The sequence below is a fragment of the Branchiostoma floridae genome, chromosome 1 (genome assembly GCF_000003815.2).
Source record: "Branchiostoma floridae strain S238N-H82 chromosome 1, Bfl_VNyyK, whole genome shotgun sequence".
In the NCBI taxonomy this organism is placed as follows: Eukaryota; Metazoa; Chordata; class Leptocardii; order Amphioxiformes; family Branchiostomatidae; genus Branchiostoma; species Branchiostoma floridae.
Genome location: NC_049979.1, coordinates 20,774,756 through 20,799,185, shown reverse-complemented (window position 1 = coordinate 20,799,185; position 24,430 = coordinate 20,774,756). Strand labels below are relative to the sequence as shown.

General features: G+C 45.0%; 5 protein-coding genes across 5 annotated transcripts; all 5 read right to left on the bottom strand.

The window, feature by feature from the left end:
* Positions 1-2,567: 2,567 nt before the first annotated feature.
* LOC118424514 (leucine-rich repeat-containing protein 15-like) lies at positions 2,568-6,293 on the bottom strand. The gene is made up of 4 exons (XM_035833095.1): positions 5,685-6,293; positions 5,325-5,521; positions 4,076-5,117; positions 2,568-3,948 (listed from the first exon to the last, which is right to left on the bottom strand). Exons 2-4 carry the CDS (start codon positions 5,518-5,520, stop codon positions 2,865-2,867), a joined length of 2,322 nt encoding a protein of 773 aa, XP_035688988.1. The 5' UTR covers position 5,521; positions 5,685-6,293; the 3' UTR covers positions 2,568-2,864.
* Positions 6,294-6,382: 89 nt separating this feature from the next.
* Positions 6,383-9,837, bottom strand: LOC118424523 (leucine-rich repeat-containing protein 15-like). The gene is made up of 4 exons (XM_035833107.1): positions 9,778-9,837; positions 9,175-9,366; positions 7,908-8,949; positions 6,383-7,744 (listed from the first exon to the last, which is right to left on the bottom strand). The coding sequence occupies exons 2-4, from the start codon at positions 9,356-9,358 to the stop codon at positions 6,652-6,654; spliced, it is 2,319 nt and encodes a 772-aa protein (XP_035689000.1). The 5' UTR covers positions 9,359-9,366; positions 9,778-9,837; the 3' UTR covers positions 6,383-6,651.
* Positions 9,838-10,658: 821 nt separating this feature from the next.
* On the bottom strand, positions 10,659-13,014 carry LOC118414396 (carboxypeptidase N subunit 2-like). Its single transcript, XM_035818458.1, has 3 exons — positions 12,831-13,014; positions 11,994-12,606; positions 10,659-11,838 (listed from the first exon to the last, which is right to left on the bottom strand). Exons 1-3 carry the CDS (start codon positions 13,012-13,014, stop codon positions 10,743-10,745), a joined length of 1,893 nt encoding a protein of 630 aa, XP_035674351.1. The 3' UTR covers positions 10,659-10,742.
* Positions 13,015-13,967: 953 nt separating this feature from the next.
* On the bottom strand, positions 13,968-17,821 carry LOC118414326 (leucine-rich repeat-containing protein 15-like). Its single transcript, XM_035818352.1, has 4 exons — positions 17,812-17,821; positions 17,073-17,261; positions 15,586-16,627; positions 13,968-15,474 (listed from the first exon to the last, which is right to left on the bottom strand). Exons 1-4 carry the CDS (start codon positions 17,819-17,821, stop codon positions 14,385-14,387), a joined length of 2,331 nt encoding a protein of 776 aa, XP_035674245.1. The 3' UTR covers positions 13,968-14,384.
* Positions 17,822-18,229: 408 nt separating this feature from the next.
* On the bottom strand, positions 18,230-24,215 carry LOC118430223. Its single transcript, XM_035840935.1, has 3 exons — positions 24,101-24,215; positions 20,987-23,751; positions 18,230-20,097 (listed from the first exon to the last, which is right to left on the bottom strand). The coding sequence occupies exons 1-3, from the start codon at positions 24,143-24,145 to the stop codon at positions 19,119-19,121; spliced, it is 3,789 nt and encodes a 1,262-aa protein (XP_035696828.1). The 5' UTR covers positions 24,146-24,215; the 3' UTR covers positions 18,230-19,118.
* Between the last annotated feature and the right edge of the window lie 215 nt (positions 24,216-24,430).

The window sequence follows — 24,430 nt, the reverse complement described above, 5'->3', positions numbered from 1 at the left end:
CCTAGACTAGGCCGTCAGACGATGACCTCTGACCTGCGCCTGCTTTGCGCCTGAATAAATAATAGCAGCGTGTCCCTACTATACTACTCAGGGTTCCTGTATCTATTTCAAATGCTTCGGGGCTATCACAACATGTTTATATGACTTGCACGACGGAAGGCTACCTGGCGACAAGTACAAGGTGTCCGACAAGACAAGCGATTGAAGCTTTTGTTTTTGGACTCTTCTAGTATTGATTGAAATGTGTAGCAACCCAGTAGACGTGCGCGCGCCAACACGCATACACACTGAACACACACACTCACTAATTCGTACACACACACAGACGCGCGCGCGTGACTCAGACGTCGACACGTATATAACAAAAAATGATACATACATAACGTTACAGATAACGTTACATACATGCATACATGCAAGCGCGCACACACACGCGCGCTTCTAATAGGTTTTTAGAAAATTCTTAAAAATAACTTTCCGTGTAAACGATTTGCAAAGCCAAAAGGTTGCTATGACCTTTCATTTTTCGAGCTGTGTGAACCTTTTCGAATTCCTCTCACCAAACACACAGACACAGCAGCAAGGGGTTGGTTCCTCATTTTGATCACATGGACGATACCATCATTCGCAAGGTCACTTCTCTTGAGTCCTATATATACAAATGTATGAGTAACGTTACGTCGTTAAAAATCATCACCTTCAGTATAATGATATCACCCACGCATATGGAATACTGGTTCGCATATGCCTGTCGGCGCTGGTAACCTTCCCGGTCGACTGACTCTCCTACACGTATTCCCACTTTTGCTGAATACCCACCGTTTGAAGACTTGGGAGAAACTAAAGTGACGGATTTAATGGGTGGGATATATGATAGTGATTTCTTCACAACTTGTTTTCTGGGGATGTAGTCGAATGGAAGTGAGTGCACATGTAGGCCGTGCGTATTGGTGTCCGTGTTTTCCATTTTAACACGCACCTCACAAGATCCACAATCAGAGAGCATCTAAAAAATCTTCCCGCCAAATCTTAATCGACAAACGCTAACTTCGCGTGACTCACGCAAGGAGTGAGTAAGACACTGACTCACTGTGCTTTTAAGACGGTGTCGTTGAATAATTCTAAGCCAATATTGAAACACTTAAAGATGGGAGAGTCTCGCCTAATGAAATTCCTGCTAATTTCATTTCACACAGAATGACTGTTCACTCCTAATTGCATTTAAAACCAAATTGCTGTAATTGGTAGGCGTCCATTCGTTGGTTCCTAACGTTACGTAGTGTTAATAGCTTTTAAATTGGCTGTGGAATATAGATCAAAAGGCCCAAATCAAAATCACTATCCAATGCGACGTTTTAATATGCCTGAATTAGTATTGATATTGTCACGCTCTTGTTCGATGCTATAACAGCTTTACACTTTTCCAATTCACTTGAATAAGAAGAGATTGACCTACTAACTGACATAACTGAATGTGCTTACATTTACCAACTGTTACATATGGACATCTAGATGCGAGGTCGATAAAGTTTATGGTGTTTCCAAATCGCCATTCCCTAATCGTGCCGCATTCCTGCCCTTATCGTGTCCAAAACATGTGCCGGCATCGAAATTAGATTTGGTAATGTTTTATTCATGTTGGTCCAAAAAGGCCAGCCTTATACGTTTATCATTTTCTTTCATCTTTCGGTGCTGTACCGCAGCCACTGATTCAAAGATGCTACATTGCACCGCGCGCCCGAAATAGATCAACAGATCGTTTATCTTATTTGTTGTATATCATAGATTCTACTGGGCTGCCAGGTACAGTATTTCCCATTGATAGCCATGGTCAGTTTCGAACCCACTTCTTCTTTGATATACTATCATATAAAGCGTCGTTCTGATGGCCCCTTTAGTAGAGATGTTATTATTAAGCCCAGTACTGACATACGCATGAACCAAATGATTGGGTATGAGAAGGATCACTATTGACTAGATTCTGATTTTGATTCTTCTCTCTGATTCTATAGGTGTCAATTATTGACCCAGAAAATGGGCCAATCTTGCAGGTAATCCGATACTTATGATAAAGTAATGCTGACGAACGGAGGTATAGCTTTGAAATCCGGTTATCAGAGATGCAATTATTTTCACGGCTTTTCATTTCAAGACGCCGTCGGTTGGTTGGCTTTACGTCCGTTCTGCCGGCAGCGCTCTCATTACTACGGAAGGCATCATTCTTCCCACCGGATATCCCCGTCTTGTACGGAGAGGTTAGATGATCATTAACCCTCGTGAAAGAACGAGGAGAGCAACGGATCGGACTGTCGTGCTGGTGACGCCCGCTAGGTGGTATCGTGTGACAGGCATCCGATATGCCAAGAGAGCTCTAATTGTGCAGCGTATTCAATTTCCTAGACGCTCCTAGAGTATAACGTTACACCTTCACCAAGCTAGCACCGTTTATTTTCTTAGATTTACATTTACCATCTGCAGTTTAAAATGAAGCTGCCTTGGAACCACAAATCTCTCCACCACCACCCCACATAGCGGTCACCTGTGTACTAGAATAATTCTTGAATAATTGGGTACTTCAAAACAGTACGTCATTTTCAAGTTTATAATAATGCTGACATTTTAACTTTAAATCATCCTGCTGTATCTCAAAAATAAGCTGGTAATTTAAGGTAATGACCAGAAAATATATCTACGCTTTACTTATAGAAATTCCTACCTACAAATACATAAGCGCTATTATCCACCGAAACATCCAATGAAAGGTAAATATCTCCTTGGAGGTAATAAAGAAATACGGTTGCCATATAAACGTGTCAGCACAGCAATGCACGGCGTTTTGATTCATTTGGTGCATTTGAGCGGGCCTAGTGTCTGTTTCCCACATGCAGAGCCACTTCCTTGCTGGCCTTCCCGCGGTAGTTGACAGCGGTACATGTGTACACCCCTGTATCCTCTTCCCTCGCGTCTGTCACCACCAGGGTACCGCTGTCCAGTACCTCCATCCTAGGGAACCCCGACTCCACAGCCAACATGGCTCCGGTTGGGGTGGTCCAGAAAAACTCGGCTTCAGGACAGCCTGAGACCTTACAGTTCAGCATGGCGGTCTGACCCTCACGGGTGAAGTTATCACTGCCACTCGTATCGATAGACGGAACTTCCACCTGTTGGCAGTCACACGTCAGACTGGCCAGGGGAACGTCCGTCAGGTCTTTGCCCTTTAGACTCGGTGGGCTAGCGCAGGTTGCGCTCACGTACGGAGGGTTGACTCGTTCACGTAGCCAGGTGACGAAGGCCTTGAGCTGGCAGTCACAGTGGAAAGGATCGTCGTGCGCGATCATAGCCGTGAGGTTGTCGAGGCCGTCCAGCATATTGCCTGGCAGGAAGTGCAGGAAGTCGTTTTGGTCAAGTTCTAATGTAGTCAGATTGGAAAATGTCTCGTACATAAAAGTTCCCTCTTCTATGACACGAATGTGTGACCTGGACATCGAGAGAATGTTTGCATGCTTAATAGGTACTTTGAAGGACTCACGACCAAGGTAGACAAACGGATTCTCCTTGAGGTTCAAAGCTACCTGCGAAGGAAGGCTCGCTAATGCTGGAGCTACATGTGCCATGTTGGTGAAGTTGTTTCCTGTTAGTATTAGAATCCTGAGTTTATCAAGACCGAGAAAAGTGTCGGGGTCCAGGTGGCTGAGTTGGTTGTATGACAAGTCCAACTGATTCAGCTCTGTCAGACCGTGGAACAAACCAGTACTCAGTTCCGTTAGATTGTTGTTCTGAAGCCACATTGTGGATATAGCTGTGGTGTTTTGGAAGGTTGATGGCGGGAGAGTAGATAACTCGTTGAATGACAGCCATAGTTCTTTAAGAGCACCCAAGCCACACAGCGCCTTTGAGTTCAGTGTTCCCTTCAGACAGGTTATGTTGGACAGGTATAGCGTTGAGAGCCTGCAAGGAATAGTCATAAATGACATTTGATTATTATGTTCAAACTGCGTTCATGGCCAACACAGGTTGTAAGGAGGGTGGAGACATCGGATACATAGTATATGTAGCTGAATAAGAGAAAATTTACCTATGTAAAGCTGAAAATTGCTCTTCCAGCGGCTCTTCGATTGGGTTGTTGTTCAAATAAAGTGCCTCAAGCAGGTTGGCGTCATTCAGGTCGGTGGGAAAACTGTGCAAGTTGTTGTAGTTTATACTGAGACTTCTCAATGCGTGCAAGCCTATCAGAGAAATTTCTTCGATCTGGTTGTAATCCATGTATAGTGCTACAAGCCTGTCAAGCTTTCTAAATGTCCCGCTTTCAACCTCGTACATATTGTTGTTCGCGATGCTCAAAGACTCTAGTGCGGGAACCCCGTTGAACGTGGAGTTGGTGATTTTCGATATTCGATTGTCATTAAAAGACAGGCTGCTAAGCTTGGGGAGGTTTCGAAAGACTCTTTCTATGGAGGTGAGTTTATTATTGCTCAAATTAACAGACAATAGCTGAGGAAGGTCTCTGAAAACTCCCTCCAGGTTTTCAATGTTGTTTTCATCCAGGTAAATGCGTTGAAGGTTTCGGAGAGGGGAGAGGGCCTCTACCTCCACGATGTTGATGGCATTTCTGGTGAGGTACAAGGTCTCGAAGCTGGTGTCAGTAAAGGCATCCTTGCTTATAGCAGTGATAGAGTTACCACTAGCGTACAGGGATTTCAACTCTGGAGAACCCTTGAAGGCGGAAGAGGTAAGAGAAGTAAGCCTATTGGAACCGACGTATACAGAACTTAGATGAGGAAGGCCACTAAAGGCGGCCTCCTCCAGCACGGCAATATTACCAAAGTCCACTCTGATTATTTGAAGGGAAGGATGGTCGGTGAATAGACCACGTTGAATCATCACCAACTTGTTGTTGCGACAATCAAAATTGGTTAAGTTCTTCAAGCTGTCCAACAGTCCAGCCGGCAGTTTGGTGAAAGAGTTGTTGGAGAGTCTGAGGTCCGTGAGAGTTTGTAGGTTGTCGAAGGTTCCGGGCTCAACTGCAGATAACTTCAAATTGGACCCAACGTTCAGCTGCGTTAACATGGGCATATCAACGAAGTCGCCTCTTCGTAGTACAGTTAATTCGGTGGAACCTAAGTAAATAAAGCATACCGATACTAACACAGTGAAGCCTGCATTCTGTTCTATGGAGACGGAAGAATGCTAGAACAACATCAAAACGTTTTGTCTAGATTAAGCAATCCAAAGTGCACAAAGGGACTGGTGCTTAAAGGAGGAAGTGGAAAACGGGAGTTGGAGTAAATATGACAAAATAAAACTACAGACAGTGACAGACGTACTTATTTCCAACAATGTTGTGTTGTCTGGAATGTCCCTGGGGATGGCTCTGATCTTCGGCCCACGGCAGTACACTGCGACTTCATCCTTCCCGACATCATTACAAGTGCAGTACATCGGACAGGCAGAGGACTCATGCAACATGCACGCGGCAACAGCCACCAAGAGGAAACATGATAACTTCATGGCCCGTGTCATGCTGGAACCAAACACAGAGAAGAGACTGACAAAACAATACACTTCGCCTTTTTACAGTGCTATGGTTTAATTGGCCAGTCCCAGCAATAGCAATAGCAACTCCAAATGTAAGTCATGAAAAGTGTATGAACTTCAGCAAAATGAAACAAGGCAGGAATACTCACTTGCCTTTTGCACATTATACGTATCCTCCCTTGTAGCACCTGAATGGACTTTGACATGTTTACCGACTTAGGTCTTAGGGCAGCCACGTGACGATGGGGTCACTTTAGGACATTCCCCTAGTGTATATAAACATGTAGCAGTCACATGGATAAAAGCTGTTTGGTACATATATCCCTCACTCTTACATAAGAGAATAGGGCTTTCAGCGGTGCTTGAGTTCCTTCGTAACTGTCGCGTTAAGAATCGAAATACGTATATACATGTACCTGGGTACATCAAAACAATACACCATTTCATTCTTTGAAATGAAGATGATATATAATCATACGTGGACATCATGACATCGATCCATAACTCTTCAAATCATTCTGTTACTAACGAATAACGGATGTTGCTAATTAAATAAGGACCTGTATTTCAAGGAGTAGCTGATAAAGACCAAAAATATATCTGCCTTTTACTGATAGCAGTTTCTATAACTACAAATACATAAGCACTACAATCCATGAAAACATCCGATGAAACATGAAGATCTCCGTCGAGAAATAAGATTGCCATGTTTAAGGCACTCAACCTTGATCTTAGACTACTGAAATGTTTTAGTCAATTTTATGTCCATTTCTTTATCTGGTCTATTGTATCAGCCCTATTGTATTCAACACCAATAGTCAGGGAATGAAAATACGTTGTCATTGTATGATATGATCTTATACAAAAGCTGCCAGTTTATTGACATGCTGCCACGGCAAATTTGTTTGCTCCACCTGAAATTAGGGGAACTACATTGTGAATTCCAGTGCTTTTAAATGTCATGGGTATGAAATAATGTGGTAAAATGATCATCCCATTATCAATATCACTCTTACTGATGAACATGATAATTTATCATTCGGAAAGTTTCTATTGAGTGCATTTCAAGTGTCAGCAAGCTAGTGTCTACAGTTCTACAGATCATTTGACTGCATTTCAGCGGCTGTTGTTTCCCACATGCAGAGCCACTTCCTTGCTGGCCTTCCCGCGGTAGTTGACAGCGGTACATGTGTACACCCCTGTATCCCTTTCCCTCGCGTCTGACACCACCAGGGTACCGCTGTCCAGTACCTCCATCCTAGGGAACCCCGACTCCACAGCCAACATGGCTCCGGTTGGGGTGGTCCAGAAAAACTCGGCTTCAGGACAGCCTGAGACCTTACAGTTCAGCATGGCGGTCTGACCCTCACGGGTGAAGTTATCACTGCCACTCGTATCGATTGAAGGAACTTCCACCTGTTGGCAGTCACACGTCAGACTGGCCAGGGGAACGTCCGTCAGGTCTTTGCCCTTTAGACTCGGCGGGCTGGCGCAAGTCGCGCTCACGTACGGAGGGTTGACTCGTTCACGTAGCCAGGTGATGAAGGCCTTGAGCTGGCAGTCACAGTGGAAAGGATCGTCATACGCGATCATGGCCGTGAGGTTGTCGAGGCCGTCCAACATATTGCCTGGCAAGAAGTGCAAGGAATCGTCCTGCTCAAGTTCCAACCGAGTCAGATTGGGGAATGTAACGTGGGAAAAAGTTCCCTCTTCTATGATACGAATGTGTGTGCTAGATACAGAAAACGAGTTCACATGCTTCATAGGCATTGCGAAGGAGTCGTGACCAAGGTAGACAAACGGGTTATCGTCCAGGGTCTGGTACAGTAGAATGGGAAGGTTCGCTATTGCCGGAGCTACATGTGCCATGTTGGTGAAGTTGTTTCCACTCAGAGAAAGAGACCTGAGCTTATCAAGACCCATAAACGTGTCAGGGTCCAGGTGGCTCAGTTGGTTGTCGGACAGATCTATCCAATTCAACTCTGTCAGACCATGGAACAAGCGGGGACTCAGTTCTGTCAGGTTATTGTTCGAAAGCCATATTGTGGATATGAACGGTGTGCACTCGAAGGTTGTGGGCGGGATGGAAGCCAGTCCATTGTTATTCAGCCACACATCGTCAAGGGCTTCAGAGCCACACAGCGCTTTAGGATGCAGTGTCCCCGCCAACTTCAGACTGGTGATGTTAGACAGATACAGACTGGACAGTCTGGAGAAAAAAATATTATTGAAATGAATTAAGATTGTAAAATGTCAATAGTCAATAGCAATACATGAATTATTACTGTAAAATTGAATAAGCAAATAAGAATACATTGCATGACAGAGTCAATACAAATCATATTATCAGCTTGAATCATTGAGAAATTTACCTGTGTAGAACTGAGAACTGCTCTTCCAGCGGTTCCTTGATTGGATTGTTGTTTAAAGATAGGGACTCCAGCTGGTTGGCATCTTCCAGGTTGGTGGGGAAACTCTGCAGGTTGTTGGAGTCAATGTAAAGAGTCATGAGGGACTGCAAGCCTGCCAAAGAGATTTCTGGAATCTGGTTGTTGTCAATGTAAATTGTCTGAAGGCTATCAAGGTTTCGAAAAGCCCCGCTTTCAACCTCTTCAATGACGTTACTGCTGATGCTCAGTGAGGTTATCGCCGAGACACCGTCGAATGTGGTGCTGCTGATTTTGGAGATTTGATTTCCATTCAACGAAAGACTGTCAAGTTTGGGGAGGTTTTGGAAGACACCTTCGATGCTAGTGAGTTGATTACCATACACGGAAACAGACTGAAGTTGAGGAAGGTCTTTAAAGACGCCTTTTAGATCTTTGATGTTGTTTTGATCCAGGGAAACAGACTGAAGGCCTTTGAGATGGGAAAAGGCGTCGACATCTACGGTATTGATGGCATTTCTACTGAGGTACAATGTCTCGAAGTTGGAGCCGGCAAAGGCATCTTTACCAATAGCGGTGATCGCGTTATCGCCAACATTCAAGGACTTCAGTTTAGGTGAACCCTTAAAGACGGACGGGTTAAGAGACGTCAGGCTGTTGGAACTGAGATACAAGGAGGTCAGGTGAGGAAGGCCACCAAAAGCGGCACTTTCCAGCTCGGCAATGTTGTTGAAGAATAGTCTGATCTCTTGTAGGGTAGGATGGTCGGTAAATAGACCGTGTTGGATCATCTCCAGCTTACTGTTGTGAGCGTCAAAAGTCTTCAGGTTCTTCAAGCTGTCGAACAGTCCGGTCGGTAGCTTGGTGAAAGAGTTATTGAACAGTCCGAGTGACGTGATGGTTGGTAGATTGTCGAAGGTTCCCAGTTCGACCATGGTCAGGTTGAGGTTCCACCAGACGTTCAACTGTTTGAGTTTGGGCATATCAACGAAGTCTCCTTTCCGTAGCATGGTGATTGGGGTGAAACCTGTAGAAATGGGACAATTATTAACGTTATATCTTAAACTGCGAATTACTTTTATATTTTTGTGAGCGTGAATGGCAATGTCAGTTTGCCTACTAGTAAACAAGGCCAACTGAAACCTATAGGTACGGTGTCCACGAATTATTGAACTTGAAGGGTGGACAGGTCTCGTTTACTTAATATCATACGAATGACAAAAGCAAAAATACGAAACATTCCGAGACTTACTGATATCCAACATTGTTGTGTTCTTTGGAATATCCCGTGGGATGGCAGTTATGTTGGCACCATTGCACCTCACAGAATATTCATCTTTTTCGTAACTGTCGCAGTAGCAGTACTTTGGGCAAGCAGACGAACAGGGCAATAAGCCCACCGCAAAAAGCGTCAGAAGGAAACACAGCGTCCTCATGGCTGGGTCTGTAACCAAACACAAACTAAGTAAATAACATGTTGACTTTCTCCGTCATGGCTCCCATACATTTTTAGACTGTCCCTTGAGGTAGCTCACCATATTTAAGAGCAAGCAAGCCGTTATCTGTTATTTTCCTATGTCAGATTTGTCCTAAATGTTACGTTCTTACAAACCACTGCCTGACAACTAGCTCCCTAGCCCTGGCAGAGACCAAATGTTGATACGTGCCGACGGACACGGGAAGCAGACACGCCCCCAAATGGTTCTTCGTAGGATATATTTGTATCGCTAGGCAAGGATGTTACATAACCTACAACAGGTGCATACATAGTGACCGTCATATGACCAAGCAAGCGATAGTCTCAACGCCCCCACCCCCAGCCATGAAAACAAGCAAAGAAAATCAGAATTCTTACCGACAATGCGCTGTATACGTGTGTTCGTTTCAGTACCTGAATGAGCTTTGACACGTTTCCAAACATTAGTCCTGAGACAGACATATGACGGCGGGGTAACTTAAGGTCAGTCATAACAAAGCCCTGGGTGAATGACTCTATAAGATATGCGAGGTCCGCTCATTGGCCAAGCCTTTCCAAAGTGGCAGATCTAAAGTTTTCTCTGATACCAATTATCAATGAGGGTGCCAGTGCTCTCATGATACATTTGTATGATAATATTCAATTTGCATTCTTAAGTGACCTTAGGAATACAGCGGTATAGAATAATACGTACTCGGTACACGTTGGTCTTTGGACAGCCACATGGCAACAGGGTCACTTTAGGACATTCTCCCCGTATATAAAGTGATTACCTGAACAGAAGCAGATTGACACACACCTGTTACACAGAGCTTTCAGTGATAGTGTTATTGGGTCCCTTGGTCACAACGGTAGAAATTATCGAAAAGGCCAAAACAATACGTCAGAAAGACAGCAACAACTTTTCATCCAATGTTTATTTTCTAGTTTACGACTACTTTTCACTTTGTCGGAAATGAACGTTTATTGCATTACACTTATAGTGAAGCATTAGGGGTGTATATATTTCTCGTTCTTACAAATTCAACTTAAGAATTAAGTTCATAGGTAATCGTGCTTCAAACGTCATGTAATTCCTTTATAAATATAGCTCAAAGCACAGCTAGTAAGGATCCGAAATCTATCTCTATTTTTACTGATAGCAATTGCTATCTCCATATACAAAATCATCACACAATTCCATGGAAATATCTGCGATGGGATTATAAACTTCTTCGATGGAGCTATAAAATGTTTAGATTGCCATTTAAAAGTATCAGCACAGCACAGCAATGCATTATTTTCAGCGGCACACATTTGTGAGAGGGTTCGTTTGTCTACTTTTGCGTCAGCCTTCTGGCGAACTATTGTTTGTTGCCTACATGCAGAGACACTTCTTTGCTGGCCTTCCCGCGGTAGTTGACAGCGGTGCAAGTGTACACCCCTGTATCCTCTTCCCTCGCGTCTGTCACCACCAGGGTACCGCTGCCCAGTACCTCCATCCTAGGGAACCCCGACTCAACAGCCAACATGGCTCCGGTTGGGGTGGTCCAGAAAAACTCGGCTTCAGGACAGCCTGAGACCTTACAGTTCAGCATGGCGGTCTGACCCTCACGGGTGAAGTTATCACTGCCACTCGTATCGATAGAAGGAACTTCCACCTGTTGGCAGTCGCACGTCAGACTGGCCAGGGGAACGTCCGTCAGATCTTTGCCCTTTAGACTCGGCGGGCTGGCGCAGGTCGCGCTCACGTACAGAGGGTTGACTCGTTCGCGTAGCCAGGTGACGAAGGCCTTGAGCTGGCAGTCACAGTGGAAAGGATCGTCGTCCGCAATCATGGCTGTGAGGTTGTCGAGACCCTCCAACATATTGCCTGGCAGGAAGTGCAAGGAATTCTCCTGTTCAAGTTCCAATCGAGTCAGATTGGGGAAAGTAACTTCGGAAAAGGTTCCCTCTTCTATGACACGAATGTGTGTGCTGGATACAGAGAACGAGTTAACATGCTTCATAGGCATTGGGAAGGAGTCGCGACCAACGTAGACAAACGGGTTATTGTCCAGGGTCTGGTACAGTAGACTGGGGAGGTGTGCTAATGCCGGAGCTACATGTGCCATGTTAGTGAAATTGTTTCCAATCAGATAAAGAGACCTGAGCTTGTCGAGACCGATAAACGTGTCGGGGTCCAGGTGGCTCAGATGGTTGTCGGACAGATTTATCCAACTCAACTCTGTCAGACCATGGAACAAGCGGGGACTCAATTCTGTCAGATTGTTGTCAGAAAGCCATATTTTGGATATGAAGGGTGTGCACTCGAAGGTTGTGGGTGGGATGGAAGCCAGTCCATTGTTATTCAGCCACACATCGTCAAGGGCTTCAGAGCCACACAGCGCCTTAGGATGCAGTGTCCCCGCCAACTTCAGAGTGGTAATGTTAGACAGGTATAGATTGGAGAGCCCGGGTGAAAAAATATGATTAAAATGAATTAAGATTGTAAAATGTCAATAGTAAATAATAATACATGAATTATTAATGTAAAATAAAATAAGCAAATAAGAATACATTGAATGGCATAGTCCAATACAAATCATCTTAGTTTGAATAATGGGGAAATTTACCTGTGTAAAACTGAGAATTGCTCTTCCAGCGGTTCTTTGATAGGATTGTTGTTCAACGATAGGGTCTCTAGCTGGTTTGCGTCTTCCAGGTTGGTGGGAAAACTCTGCAAGTTATTGGAGTCAATGGAAAGAGTCATAAGCGAATGCAAGCCAGCCAAGGAGATTTCTGGAATCTGGTTGTTGTCAACGTGAAGTGTTTCAAGGCTGTCAAGGTTTCGAGATGCCCCACTTTCCACCTCTGCGATGGCATTACTGCTGATGGTCAGTGACGTCATAGCAGAGACACCATTGAACGTGGTACTGCTGATCTTCGAGATTTTATTTCCACTCAACGAAATATTGTCCAGTTTGGGGAGATTTATGAAGACACCCTCGATGCTGGTGAGTTGATTACCAAACACGGAAACAGATTGAAGTTGGGGAAGGTCTTCAAAGACGCCTTTTAGATCTTTGATGTTGTTTTGATCCAGCCCGAGTGACGTGATGGTCGGTAGATTGTCGAAGGTTCCCAGTTCGACCATGGTCAGGTTGAAGTTCCACCAAACGTTCAACTGTTTGAGTTTGGGCATGTCAACGAAGTCTCCTTTCCGTAGCATGGTGATTGGGGTGAAACCTGTAGAAATGGGACAATTATTAATGTTATATCGTAAACTGCGAATTACTTTTATATTTTGTGAGCGTGAATGGCAATGTCAGTTTGCCTACTAGTAAACAAGGCCAACTGAAACCTGTAGGTACGGTGTCCACGAATTATTGAACTTGAAGGGTGGACAGGTCTCGTTTACTTAATATCATACGAATGACAAAAGCAAAAATACGAAACATTCCGAGACTTACTGATATCCAACATTGTTGTGTTCTTTGGAATGTCCCGTGGAATGGCAGTTATGTTGGCACCATTGCACCTCACAGAATATTCATCTTTCTCGTAACTGTCGCAGTAGCAGTACTTTGGGCAGGCAGAAGAACGGGGCAGTAAGCCCACCGCACAAAGCGTCAGAAGGAAACAGAGCGCCTTCATAGCTGGGCCTGTAACCAAACACAAACTAAGTAAATAACATGTTGACTTTCTCCGTCATGGCTCCCATACCTTTTTAGACTGTCCCTTGAGGTAGCTCACCATATTTAAGAGCAAGCAAGCCATTATCTGTTATTTTCCTATGTCAGATTAGTCCTGATGATACATTCTTACAAACCTCTGCCTGAAAACTAGCTCCCTAGCCCTGGCAGAGACCAAATGTTGATACGTGCCGACGGACACAGGAAGCAGACACGCCCCCGAATGGTTCCTTGTAGGATATACTACTTTCGCTAGGCAAGGATGTTACATAACCTACAACAGGTGTATATACATTGTATAGTGACCGGCATATGACCAAGCGATAGTCTTAACGCCCCCACCCCCTAGTCATGAAAACAAGCAACGAAAATCGGAATTCTTACCGACAATGCGTTCGTTTCAGTGCCTGAATGAGCTTTGACACGTTTTGCAAACATTAGTCCTGAGACAGGCATATGACGACGGGGTAACTTAAGGTCAGTCATAACAAAGCCCTGGGCGAATGAATCTATAAAATATGCAAGGCCCGCTCATTGGCCAAGCCGTTCCAAAGTGGTGGATTTCAACATTGTTTCAATCAGGGTACCAGAGGTCTCAGATTATGGTCTTGTTTAATTTGCATACTTAATAAGTGACGTTAGGGACACAGTGGTATAAAATGATAAGTACTCGGTGCACGTTGGTCTTAGGACAGACGCAAGGCAGCAGGGTCACCTTAGGACATTCCCCCGGTATATCTAGATACATTTTATATAAAACAATTACCTGAACAGAAGCAGTTTGGCCTACACCTGTTGCTCAGAGCTGTCAGTTATTTATTTTTTTTGGTGCATTGGTCACCGTCGAGTCACAACGGTAGAAATTATCAGAAAGGTCAAAACAATGAGTCAGAAAGACAGCAACAACTTCTCATTCTATCTTTATTTGCTAGTTTTGTACTCATGATCTTTCAGTTTGTAGGAAATGAACGTTTATTGTAACACAGTGAAGCATTTGTGGTGTATGGATATATATATATAATTCTCGTTCTTACAAATTCAACTTAAGAATTAAGCTCATAATTCATTTATAAATATAGCTCAAAACATAGCTATTAAGGATCCGAAATCTATCTCTATTTTTACAAATAGCAATTGCCATCAACATATACAAAATCATTATACAATTTCACGAAAATATATTCGATGGGATTATAAACTTCTTCAATGGAGCGATAACATGTTTAGATTGCCATTTAAAAGTATCAGCACAGCGCAGCAATGCATTGCTTTTAGTGGCACACATTTGCGCGAGGGTTCGTTTGTCCACTTTTGCGTCAGCCTTCTGACGAACTATTGTTTGTTGCCTACATGCAGAGACACTTCCTTGCTGGCCTTCCCGCGGTAGTTGACAGCGGTACATGTGTACACCCCTGTATCCTCTTCCCTCGCGTCTGTCACCACCAGGGTACCGCTGTCCAGTACCTCCATCCTAGGGAACCCCGACTCCACAGCCAACATGGCTCCGGTTGGGGTGGTCCAGAAAAACTCGGCTTCAGGACAGCCTGAGACCTTACAGTTCAGCATGGCGGTCTGACCCTCACGGGTGAAGTTATCACTGCCACTCGTATCGATTGAAGGAACTTCCACCTGTTGGCAGTCACACGTCAGACTGGCCAGGGGAACGTCCGTCAGGTCTTTGCCCTTTAGACTCGGCGGGCTGGCACAAGTCGCGCTCACGTACGGAGGGTTGACTTGTTCGCGTAGCCAGGTGACGAAGGCCTTGAGCTGGCAGTCACAATGGAAAGGATCGCCGTACGCAAGCATGGACGTGAGGTTGTCAAGGCCGTCCAACATATTGCCTGGCAGGAAGTGCAAAGAATCATCCTGCTCAAGTTCCAACCGAGTCAGATTGGGGAATGTATCTGCAGAAAAAGTTCCCTCTTCTATGACACGAATGTGTGTTTTGGATACAGAAAACGAGTTAACATGCTTCATAGGCATTGGGAAGGAGTCGCGACCAAGGTAGACAAATGGGTTATTGTCCAGTGTCTGGTACAGTAGAATTGGGAGGTGTGCTAATGCCGGAGCTACATGTGCCATGTTGGTGAAGTTGTTTCCAATCAGAGAAAGAGACCTCAGCTTATCAAGACCGACAAACGTGTCAGGGTCCAGGTGGCTCAGTTGGTTGTCTGTCAGATCCAGCCAATTCAACTCCGTCAGACCATGGAACAAGCGGGGACTCAGTTCTGTCAGGTTATTGTTCGAAAGCCATATTCCGGAAATAGACGGTGTGCACTCGAAGGTTGTGGGTGGGATTGAAACTAGCTCGTTGCCTTTAATCCACACAGCTTCAAGGGCATCCAAGCCACATAGCGCCTTCGGATTCAGTGTCCCCGCCAACTTTAGACTTGTAATGCCAGACAGGTACAGACTGGAGAGCCTGGATGAAAATGTAATTCAAATAAATTATGATTAAAAATCCCAATAGTATATAACAATACATAGATGAGACCACACGTATCATGGAAGTTTGAAACATGGAGAAACGTACCTGTGCAAAACTGACAATTGCTCGTCCAGCGGTTCCTTGATTGGATTGCTGGTCAGCGTCAGATACGTGAGTTGGTTGGCATCTTCCAAGTCGGTAGGAAATCTCTGCAGGTTGTTGACGTTCATGGTAAGAGTCGTAAGAGAATGCAAGCCTGCCAAGGAGATTTCTGGAATCTGGTTGTTGTCAATGTAAAGTGAATCAAGGCTGTCAAGGTTTCTAAAAGCCCCGCTTTCCACCTCAGCGATGGCGTTGTTACTGAGGCTCAATGACGTCATGGCAGGAACACTGTCGAATGTGGTGCTGCTGATCTTCGTGATTTGATTACCATTTAACGAAAGAGTGCCAAGCTTGGGGAGATTTTGGAAGACACCCTCGATGCTGGTAAGCTTGTTATCAAACAGGGAAACAGACTGAAGTTGGGGAAGGTCTTTAAAGACGTCCTGTAGATCTTTGATGTTGTTTTGATCCAGGGAAACATACTGAAGGCTTTTGAGATTGGAAAAGGAGTCGACATCTACGGTATTGATGGCATTTCTATTGAGATACAACAACTCAAAGTTGGTGCCAGCAAAGGTATCTTTACTAATAGCGGTAATGGCGTTATCGTCAACATCCAAAGATTTCAATTTAGGCGAACCCTCAAAGACGGACGGGTTAAGAGACGTTAGGCTGTTGGAACTGAGATACAAGGAGGTCAGGTGAGGAAGGCCACCAAAAGCGGCATCTTCCAGCCCCGTAATGTTGTTCAAGGGCAATCTGATCTCTTGTAGGGTAGGATGGTCGGTGAATAGACCGTGTTGGATCGTCTCCAGCTTACTGTTGTGAGCGTCAAAAGTCTTCAGGTTCTTTAAGCTGTCGAACAGCCCGGTCGGTAGCTTGGTGAAGGAGTTGTTGAACAGTCCGAGTGACGTGATGGTTGGTAGATTGTCGAAGGTTCCCAGTTCGACCATGGTCAGGTTGAGGTTCCACCAAACGTTCAACTGTTTGAGTTTGGGCATGTCAACGAAGTCGCCTTTCCGTAGCATGGTGATTGGGGTAAAACCTGCAGAAATGAGAAGGATTTATGTTCATATGAGCATACGTTGAACCTTCGACACAGTAATATTCTTCAAAACAGTAGTATTCTTCAAAAAGATGTGAAATGTGTAACGGTATGTGTTTGTACATTTGATGCGATGATGTAATGCATGTATTCCTTGTATTCTTATGCCTTTCCTCATGACCTCAATGTATTTTGACGCCTATCCTCATGACCTCAATGATAAGTGGCCTGCGGGCCGATTTGAGCTTCTCATGAATAAGCAAAGGTTTAATCAGTCAATCAGTCCATCCAAACAATGCCAATGGCGTTTTGACTATATAGAATAGTTTTTTTTTTTTTTTTAATATGCCATTGAAAACAAAGGTAGGATCACTTTCGGGGTTTCGGCCCATAATAAACCACGGCACATAGAAGATTTCTAAAGATGATAATAACACGTACTTACAGACATCCAATCGTGACGTGTTCTTTGGAATGTCCCGTGGGATAGCAGTGATGTTTTCTCCGCGACAATACACCGTGTACTCGTTGCCGAAGTCGCTACAATTGCAGTACTTCGGACAGGCAGACGAACAGGGCAACACACTCACGGCACAAATCGCCAGAAGAAAACAGACCGCCCTCATGGCTTCGACTGTAACCGAACACAAATAAGGAACTAACTAAATAGTTGACTTTGTTCTTCATGGCTTTGTCACCTTTTCACACTTGTCCCCTGAGGTAGTTCACCATGTTTGATAGCAGAAAAGGCGTTGCCTTACTGCTTAGCTGTTATGCTTTATGTCAGACTTGTCCTGAATGTTAAATTCTTCTGCCTGAATATTTTCTTCTTGGCAGCGACCAAATGTTTATACGACGGCTAGGAGAGAGAGAGAGAGAGAGAGAGACCCCCCCCCATGGTTCCTTGCAGAGTATATTTCGCTTGCCATAGTCTAGATGTTGTATAACTTAAGTCTGTATAATTTATACAGTGGACACACTATATAACCAAGCAATATTATGAACCCCGTGCAGCTTGAAAAAAACATCAAAAGAAGCGAGGAAAAGCTTACATGTCCTGTCTTCGTGTGTTTGTTGCAGTACCTGGATGAACTTTGACACGTTCCGTTAGCAAACATTAGTCCTGAGACAGGCACATGAGGTTGGGGTAACTTTAGGTCACCCATAACGGTCACTTTGTTTACTTTGCGCCATGGCTACTTTATCAGGGTACCTCAGAACATGGTCGTACGTGCATGATATAGCGACCGTGGTGGTATAAAGAAGGTCTGCGGGTCTTTTTAATTCCTTGCTACTCATAGGGAAGCTATTTCATTTTACGTAATTCATAGTGAGGATGGGACGACTTACCATAAAGCGTAGCCAATGCATTTCACGTAATACGTAATCTAGTCTAAAATTGGTATAGATAATTACTTTCTTCAAAATTGAAAATCAAAGAAAAAGTACAACCTCTTTTTTCAAAACAAACGGCTGAGGCAATACACAGATGGAGCAAATACACGTTTAAAAGATAGCATTTGTATAGGCTGAGCTGATCTCTATTTGATAATAGTATGGTTTTTAATGATTGAGAAAACAACGCTTATATCCTATCTTTACATTCTTTATTCATTTACTATGATATTTAGGAAATAGTACATAGCTATCATTTCACATACTTATCATACTATATGATAATGCTGATGATATATAGTTCACAAAAATATTTTTCTTCATCGCGTCAAATTTTATCCGATAAATTATCAATATTAACGTTATAGTCTTGACATAAACTGATAAAACAACGAAACGTTTTGCTTGTCGAAATCACTCCCATAGCAGATAACTCATGCATTACATGTGAAGTTAGCACTTGTTATGACACTTTCATTTGACAAAATGACACCAACAGTATATATATATTTGTAATATTACGACATGTCTGTAAGTCACATGTATCACATGTTTAACTTACTGTTACATCAACGTTAACTGATCTTTGCATTGTCACTGCAGCGTTAATTGTTTGGTTATCTAGCCTGAACAATAATACAAGAACACGATGTTAGATTCTCCTTGAGTATACATCAGAACATGTATGTAACACATGTATATAAACATGGGACTACGTTCACTCTGGCTATGTTTAGCTTGATGTTACATCAACATTAACCTTCTTTGCGTTATATCTGAACAATGATAGATGACAACAATGACACGATGTCGGATTCTTATAGAATTAACATATGAAATGATGACTGGCAACGAATATAATATATATGTAGTGTTCATCTTATGTTACATAAAAATTACCTTTCATTCATTTGATATCCAAACTACACCTCTGTAATGAAGTCTGTGACGACACCTTTTGTTTTATAATTCTAAGTTTTATAGTACATATTGGTTCGACGACATGTTCTTGAAGACTACGAATACACAGTTGACGCAGCCACTATGAGTACATGTTCGTCGTTGAATGCAATTTGAAACTGTATTTAACATTACCTCATTCATTTGCTTTACCGTCGTCAGCAGGCTGTTGGAACTTGCGCGATTCCTGTTTCATTCTCAGTACGAAGCATTTTTTCATCAGTAGTTTAATCATATCGAGAACAAAGTCAAGGATCTCGCAAAGGGTTATGAAGGAAATACCGATATACAGTCCGAGAAGACCGCCGAGATCACTGAGGAAATCTTCCTCCCTGTAGTTCCACTCTTCGCTGATGCTCTGGTAGTTGAGTTCCTCGTAGTACACCTCGACTCGTACTAAGTTGTCGCGCACCTCTTCAGAGGACCGGGGAAGATTTCGCCTCTTCAACTGCTGGATCATATGTAGATCTCTCAGGATGTACGGTTCGAACGGGCGAGACGGCCAGATGGCGGAGGAGATGCTTAGCTCGTAGGCCTCGTCGCGACAGGCTTGGTTGCAGGAGCAGTTCAGCTCACCGCTTTCGAAGAGCTTCCACTGGGTCTTGACGCAGGCCTGGACCCGGGGATTGGCGAGGTCGCAGATGGGGACGGGGGCACCCTGGAACTGGTCGTTGCACTTTTGGATTGCCTCGACCTTGCTCAAATCGATCAAGTCCGTGGTGCAGCTGCAGTTCTGCATGACCTGGCACTGAAAGCAACTGTTCTCGCACAGGCGGAAGGAGTACTTGTTTCCCTCGTACAGCGACACGGCCTCGTCCACGTTGGCCGTGCAGTCCCCACCGCCGTAAGGGAAGGGCGTCCTCGTGATGACCAGGGATCTGACCGAGATGGACGTGGCCATGCCGGGAGGGACGTCGACGCCGTCGGTTTCCGGGAACGGTGTGGAGTTGACGGGGTGGATGCTGACCCTGGCGCCGGCTTTGTTGCCGAACAGACCGAGGTACTCTGCCGTCTCCAGGTTGAGGGTGAGCTTCAGACCGTAGCTTGAGCCGGACCTGGTGGTCACCCATTCTTTGTCATCACGTCCGGAGTTGAACGTGAAGCAGTTGCCATACCTGTGAGATAGATGGGATAAGTTACAGATTTTTAAACTAACAGGAGAGGAACATTTCGCATCTAACTTTCCCTTGATCCGCATCACGGCAGAGCAACACAAAAACACTGCAATTACAAGCGACATACGTCTCACTGACAGTGTGGATGGAATACCAAGTGACGCACCAAGTATAGTTTAGGGAGTCTTATATTTTCTGGATGATCCACATAATGCATTTGGTCCAAATTAAACTCTGTTATCCGATTACAATTTCTATCTATTCAATGAAAGCTGATTGTTTGCAACCTGTAATCATGCCATCGTGCCAGGGAAAAATACTTGCTGATTTGTTTTTTTCCAAATTCAATACCTTGATTTTGATTGGATGAAATTTTGTTCTACACTTTTTTTCTACACACGGTAGCAAAGACAACTCACAAGAATATACATATGATCTCACTTTATAATGGATTGTCCAACTTATGATAGAGAGAGACAAAAAATGTTACAGTCTATAAAATGAAAATCTGATACAATGTTACCACCTACCAAGACAGAAATGTTTAATATGTTACTATCATGTCCTGCTGATATATCTGCCTATGTCGGTCAATTTATATATAACTCATTTAAAAAACGAGACAATATTATACTATCATAAACCAGCACATAATGCTAGCCTGATTGTAAATATAATATACCATGTGTAAAATAGATAATTCTCTTAGATTTTTAGATACTAGTAACTCATGTAGTTAAACTGTTCTGTATGTATTGTATGTTCAAGTTGCCAAACACTGTATCCTCTACAGTTGTCGTGCAATAAAGTTCTTCTATGTAGTATCGAAGTCTACCATTTACAGCTTCGGCTTCTTCTCTCTTTATGGATAAGTTATAGTACTACCTACTTCTCAGTCTGGGTAGACACAAAGTCGTCAGGTGAGCAGGTCTGTTTGTCGAAGCTACACTGCAGGATGAAGTCGTTCTTCTGATGTCCGAGTTGACGCAGCTCCTCCCGCGTGGCCCGGGGAAGATGATCAGACAGGTCGTTGAAATCGGAGGTGTTGGACCGCTCGATGTATTCTCTCCACGCCGTCTTGTCCAGCACGATGTCGTCTCTCTCCGTGCACTTCTCGACCCCGCAATACTCCCAGGTGATGACGGGGTCGACTGTGTAACACCACGGCCCGCCTGGTCTACCGTCCGGGTTGCGACAGTAGTTTTTCGCCAGGCAAGCGTCCGGGTCGGTGTCACTGGTGATGTTGCAGTGTTGGTGCGGGTAGTGTCGATCCCAGTTCTGGCAGCTTCGTCCCGATTCAGTCGTTTTCTTCGTGCCGCGGTAGTTCTCTCCTTTGCCGAGGTAGCACTCTCTCTCCTGACAGTCTAGGGCTACGTTGACGACGCCGCGTCCGTCCGTGCTCTTCGGGTCGGAGCAGGTCTCGGGATCACAGCCGACAAGTTCCATCCTCAGCGAGATAAACTCTGACATGAACCAAGGCATGAACCTGATGTACCTGGCAAGAATCGGGAAGGCAAAGTGTTGATGACCTGTTTGGTCCTCTGCGGAGACGCCCTTGAACAACTCATCACGTCCTCCGTACGGGTCAGTGTACACGAACCAAGGCCCGCCCGTGTCATTACTGTAGCGAATCTTGAATGTTAAAATGAAGGCTCTTGCCAGTCCTTGGGTGATGACACCTGTGACGTACATCGGCTTTAGTAAGTCTACTTGGAACCACTCGTCGATCCCAAGCACCCCTTGTGGGACACCGTTAGACCACCACGCAGCCGGCCCGTTCAAGCGGCCGTAGTGGGCCTGAGTCCCGTTCCGCCCGTCCGTAGATGAAGCCGTGATTTGGTAGTCCTTGATAACACCATTCTCCATCCCAAGAGGATTGTTGCACCCTTTGAATCGGTTGGTGCATTGGGTCCGAGGAGGGAGTTCCGGCCATACTCGGACATACTCGCAACAGTAGGCTTGCTTGGCCGTCCCGTCCGCTGTTACGTAAGGGATCGCATTGGTCACGTTACTGGCGCAGTCAAGGTTAGCGTCGCACTCCCCCACGACGGCCTGCATCTGGTCTTCAGCCCAGCCCCAGGTGTTTGTCCGAACTCCGTTCTTATATTCTTCCGCCAGCTGGGTCAATGTACAGATCTGCTTACCATCCTTGTTACAAGTATCCATCGCGTTGCCATAGCTGGAGAATGTCTGAGTGGTTTGTACAAAGGTGGGGGTGCAGCAGTGTAGCCGGTAGATCCCTCCTGGTGCAGCAGTCTGGTACTGCAGAGCATTCTCGTAGCAGCGGAATCCGTTAGCTTCCACACAAGTCCCATGAAGCCGGGAGATCGTGTTCTCTTCTTGAACCCATCCCCAAGCGTCAGAACGTGAGCCTAAGCCGTGGACTACGGCAAGCTGCTTTAGGCTGCAGATATCATATCCTATTGAAGAACAGCCGTTCTCTGCTCCTTCGTGGCTGAAGTAGTCGTTTCGCATCTGGTATGTTCGTTTGCAGCAGTACGCCGGGAGGGAAGGGCTTTGACGCTGAATGTAGGAGAACGCTAGGTGGTAACATTCGTCATCTGGTCGACACCCGCACGGTGCGAGGTGGGCCTGTTTGTCTGCTTGGCTGATGAACCCCCACTTCTCGTCTCGGATGCCATTGTCATAAGCGTTCGCCATCTGCTTCGGGGTGCACAGCTGAAATTGCTGGCTTTCACAGGCTTGTTCAGCTTCTTCGTGTGTGTTGTATTTATCGGTGGTTCGAAGCATTTCTCTGGTGCAACAGTACAGGAACCCATGGGTAGCTGGCCGAGGCGTATGGGGAAACATTCCTTCATAACACTCGTCCACGACCTTCTCGTAACGCGGCCCGCAGTCGTCCTGTAACGTCACGTCCCAGTCATTTCGGCTGAAGAATCGCCAACCGTCGTTGTCGTCGCTGGTCAGCGGGTCTCGGACTCCCATGGCATGCGCCTTTCGTAGTTGGTCGTACGTGCAAAGCTGCATGCCGATGGTAGCGCATCTGTTGGAGGCATTTGCCATTGAGGTCTTGACGTCCAGGCAAACGATTCCGTACGGGTTATCGGGGTCGCTGGGGCACCCTGGTGACGCTCGGCGTTTTCGAGCAACAATGGGCCTGTCTTTGCCAAGGTTATGGCGATCTTCTGCTGCTGGTATTCCTCTCTTCATCCGTACCGTTTGCTCACTTGACCCTTCCCCCTGACTGCTCACTGCACCTCCATCATTCCCCAGAAAAGCCACTGTGCTCACGGTTTCTTCGTCGATGTCCACTAGCGGTGCGAAGCGCGTTCCGTTCAGTTCCGATTTCTTCATTCTGTTCTGGTTGCAGATCGTCACCGAAGGGAACGGGAGTCTGTGATTGACGACAATGTTGACGTTGATCTGTACTGGATAGTCCATGTACTTGGTGATGAGCAAATTAGCCTGGAGTAAAAACAACGTCAGCGAGGTGAGGACAAGGCTCAGCCAGATGAAGCGGGCGACCGGGGACTGCGCCTGAGCGATGCGGTTGAGACCGTGGCATGTGGTGGCGCTGCAAAACTTCTTGGACAACTGCGGAATCGTCATGTTCCGTGGCCTTTCCTCCTCCTTCTCATTTTTGTTAGTGGCGACTGGGATGACGAATATCTTCCTGGGCCCTTTCTTGTCACCCTGTATGGCGAAAAAACAGAACCGCATTTGCCATTAAAGAGTTTAGCCCCACTACTTTCTGTGCAGATGTAAAGCAAATAACACCCGAGTTAAAGCTTGAAACTATATCTTGTTGTATGTGGCAAATATATTTTAAGATGTTTCCTGCGCCAAATGCCCCTCACGGTTTGCGGCTGACAGTCTTTGTTTCAATCAATTCATAGTCATCATTACCTTAAGCAGTGTTGCTAGCTATGGTAAGAGAAGGTAGCTAATTGAACGGCAAATACGTGTACAAGTTACAGTGTCACAGCGCCTAAAGTTGCGTACTACACAATGAAGTAAATACAAATCAATACAGTACTCTTACCTTCGCATCAAGGCCCAGTTTGATCGGGTGAACGCTGGAAAACATTTTCGGACATCCGAGAACAGAAAACCTGTTCCCGTCGAAGAGCTTTGCGATGGCCAGTCCTCTCTGTCCAGCGAAAACGACAATTCTGGATCAGGTGTGAAGAAAATTAAGCTATCGGATTTTCTTTATCGTCATTAAGTTTTATCTTCTTCTTACGACCAATCCCTGGCGAGATAAGAAGATTTTGATGATGCACGAGTAATAGACATCCGGCACGTAAGATATTCCTTCAGATTTCAATTTTCAATGGAGTTCTTAGAAATATGGTATATATTTATACTGATG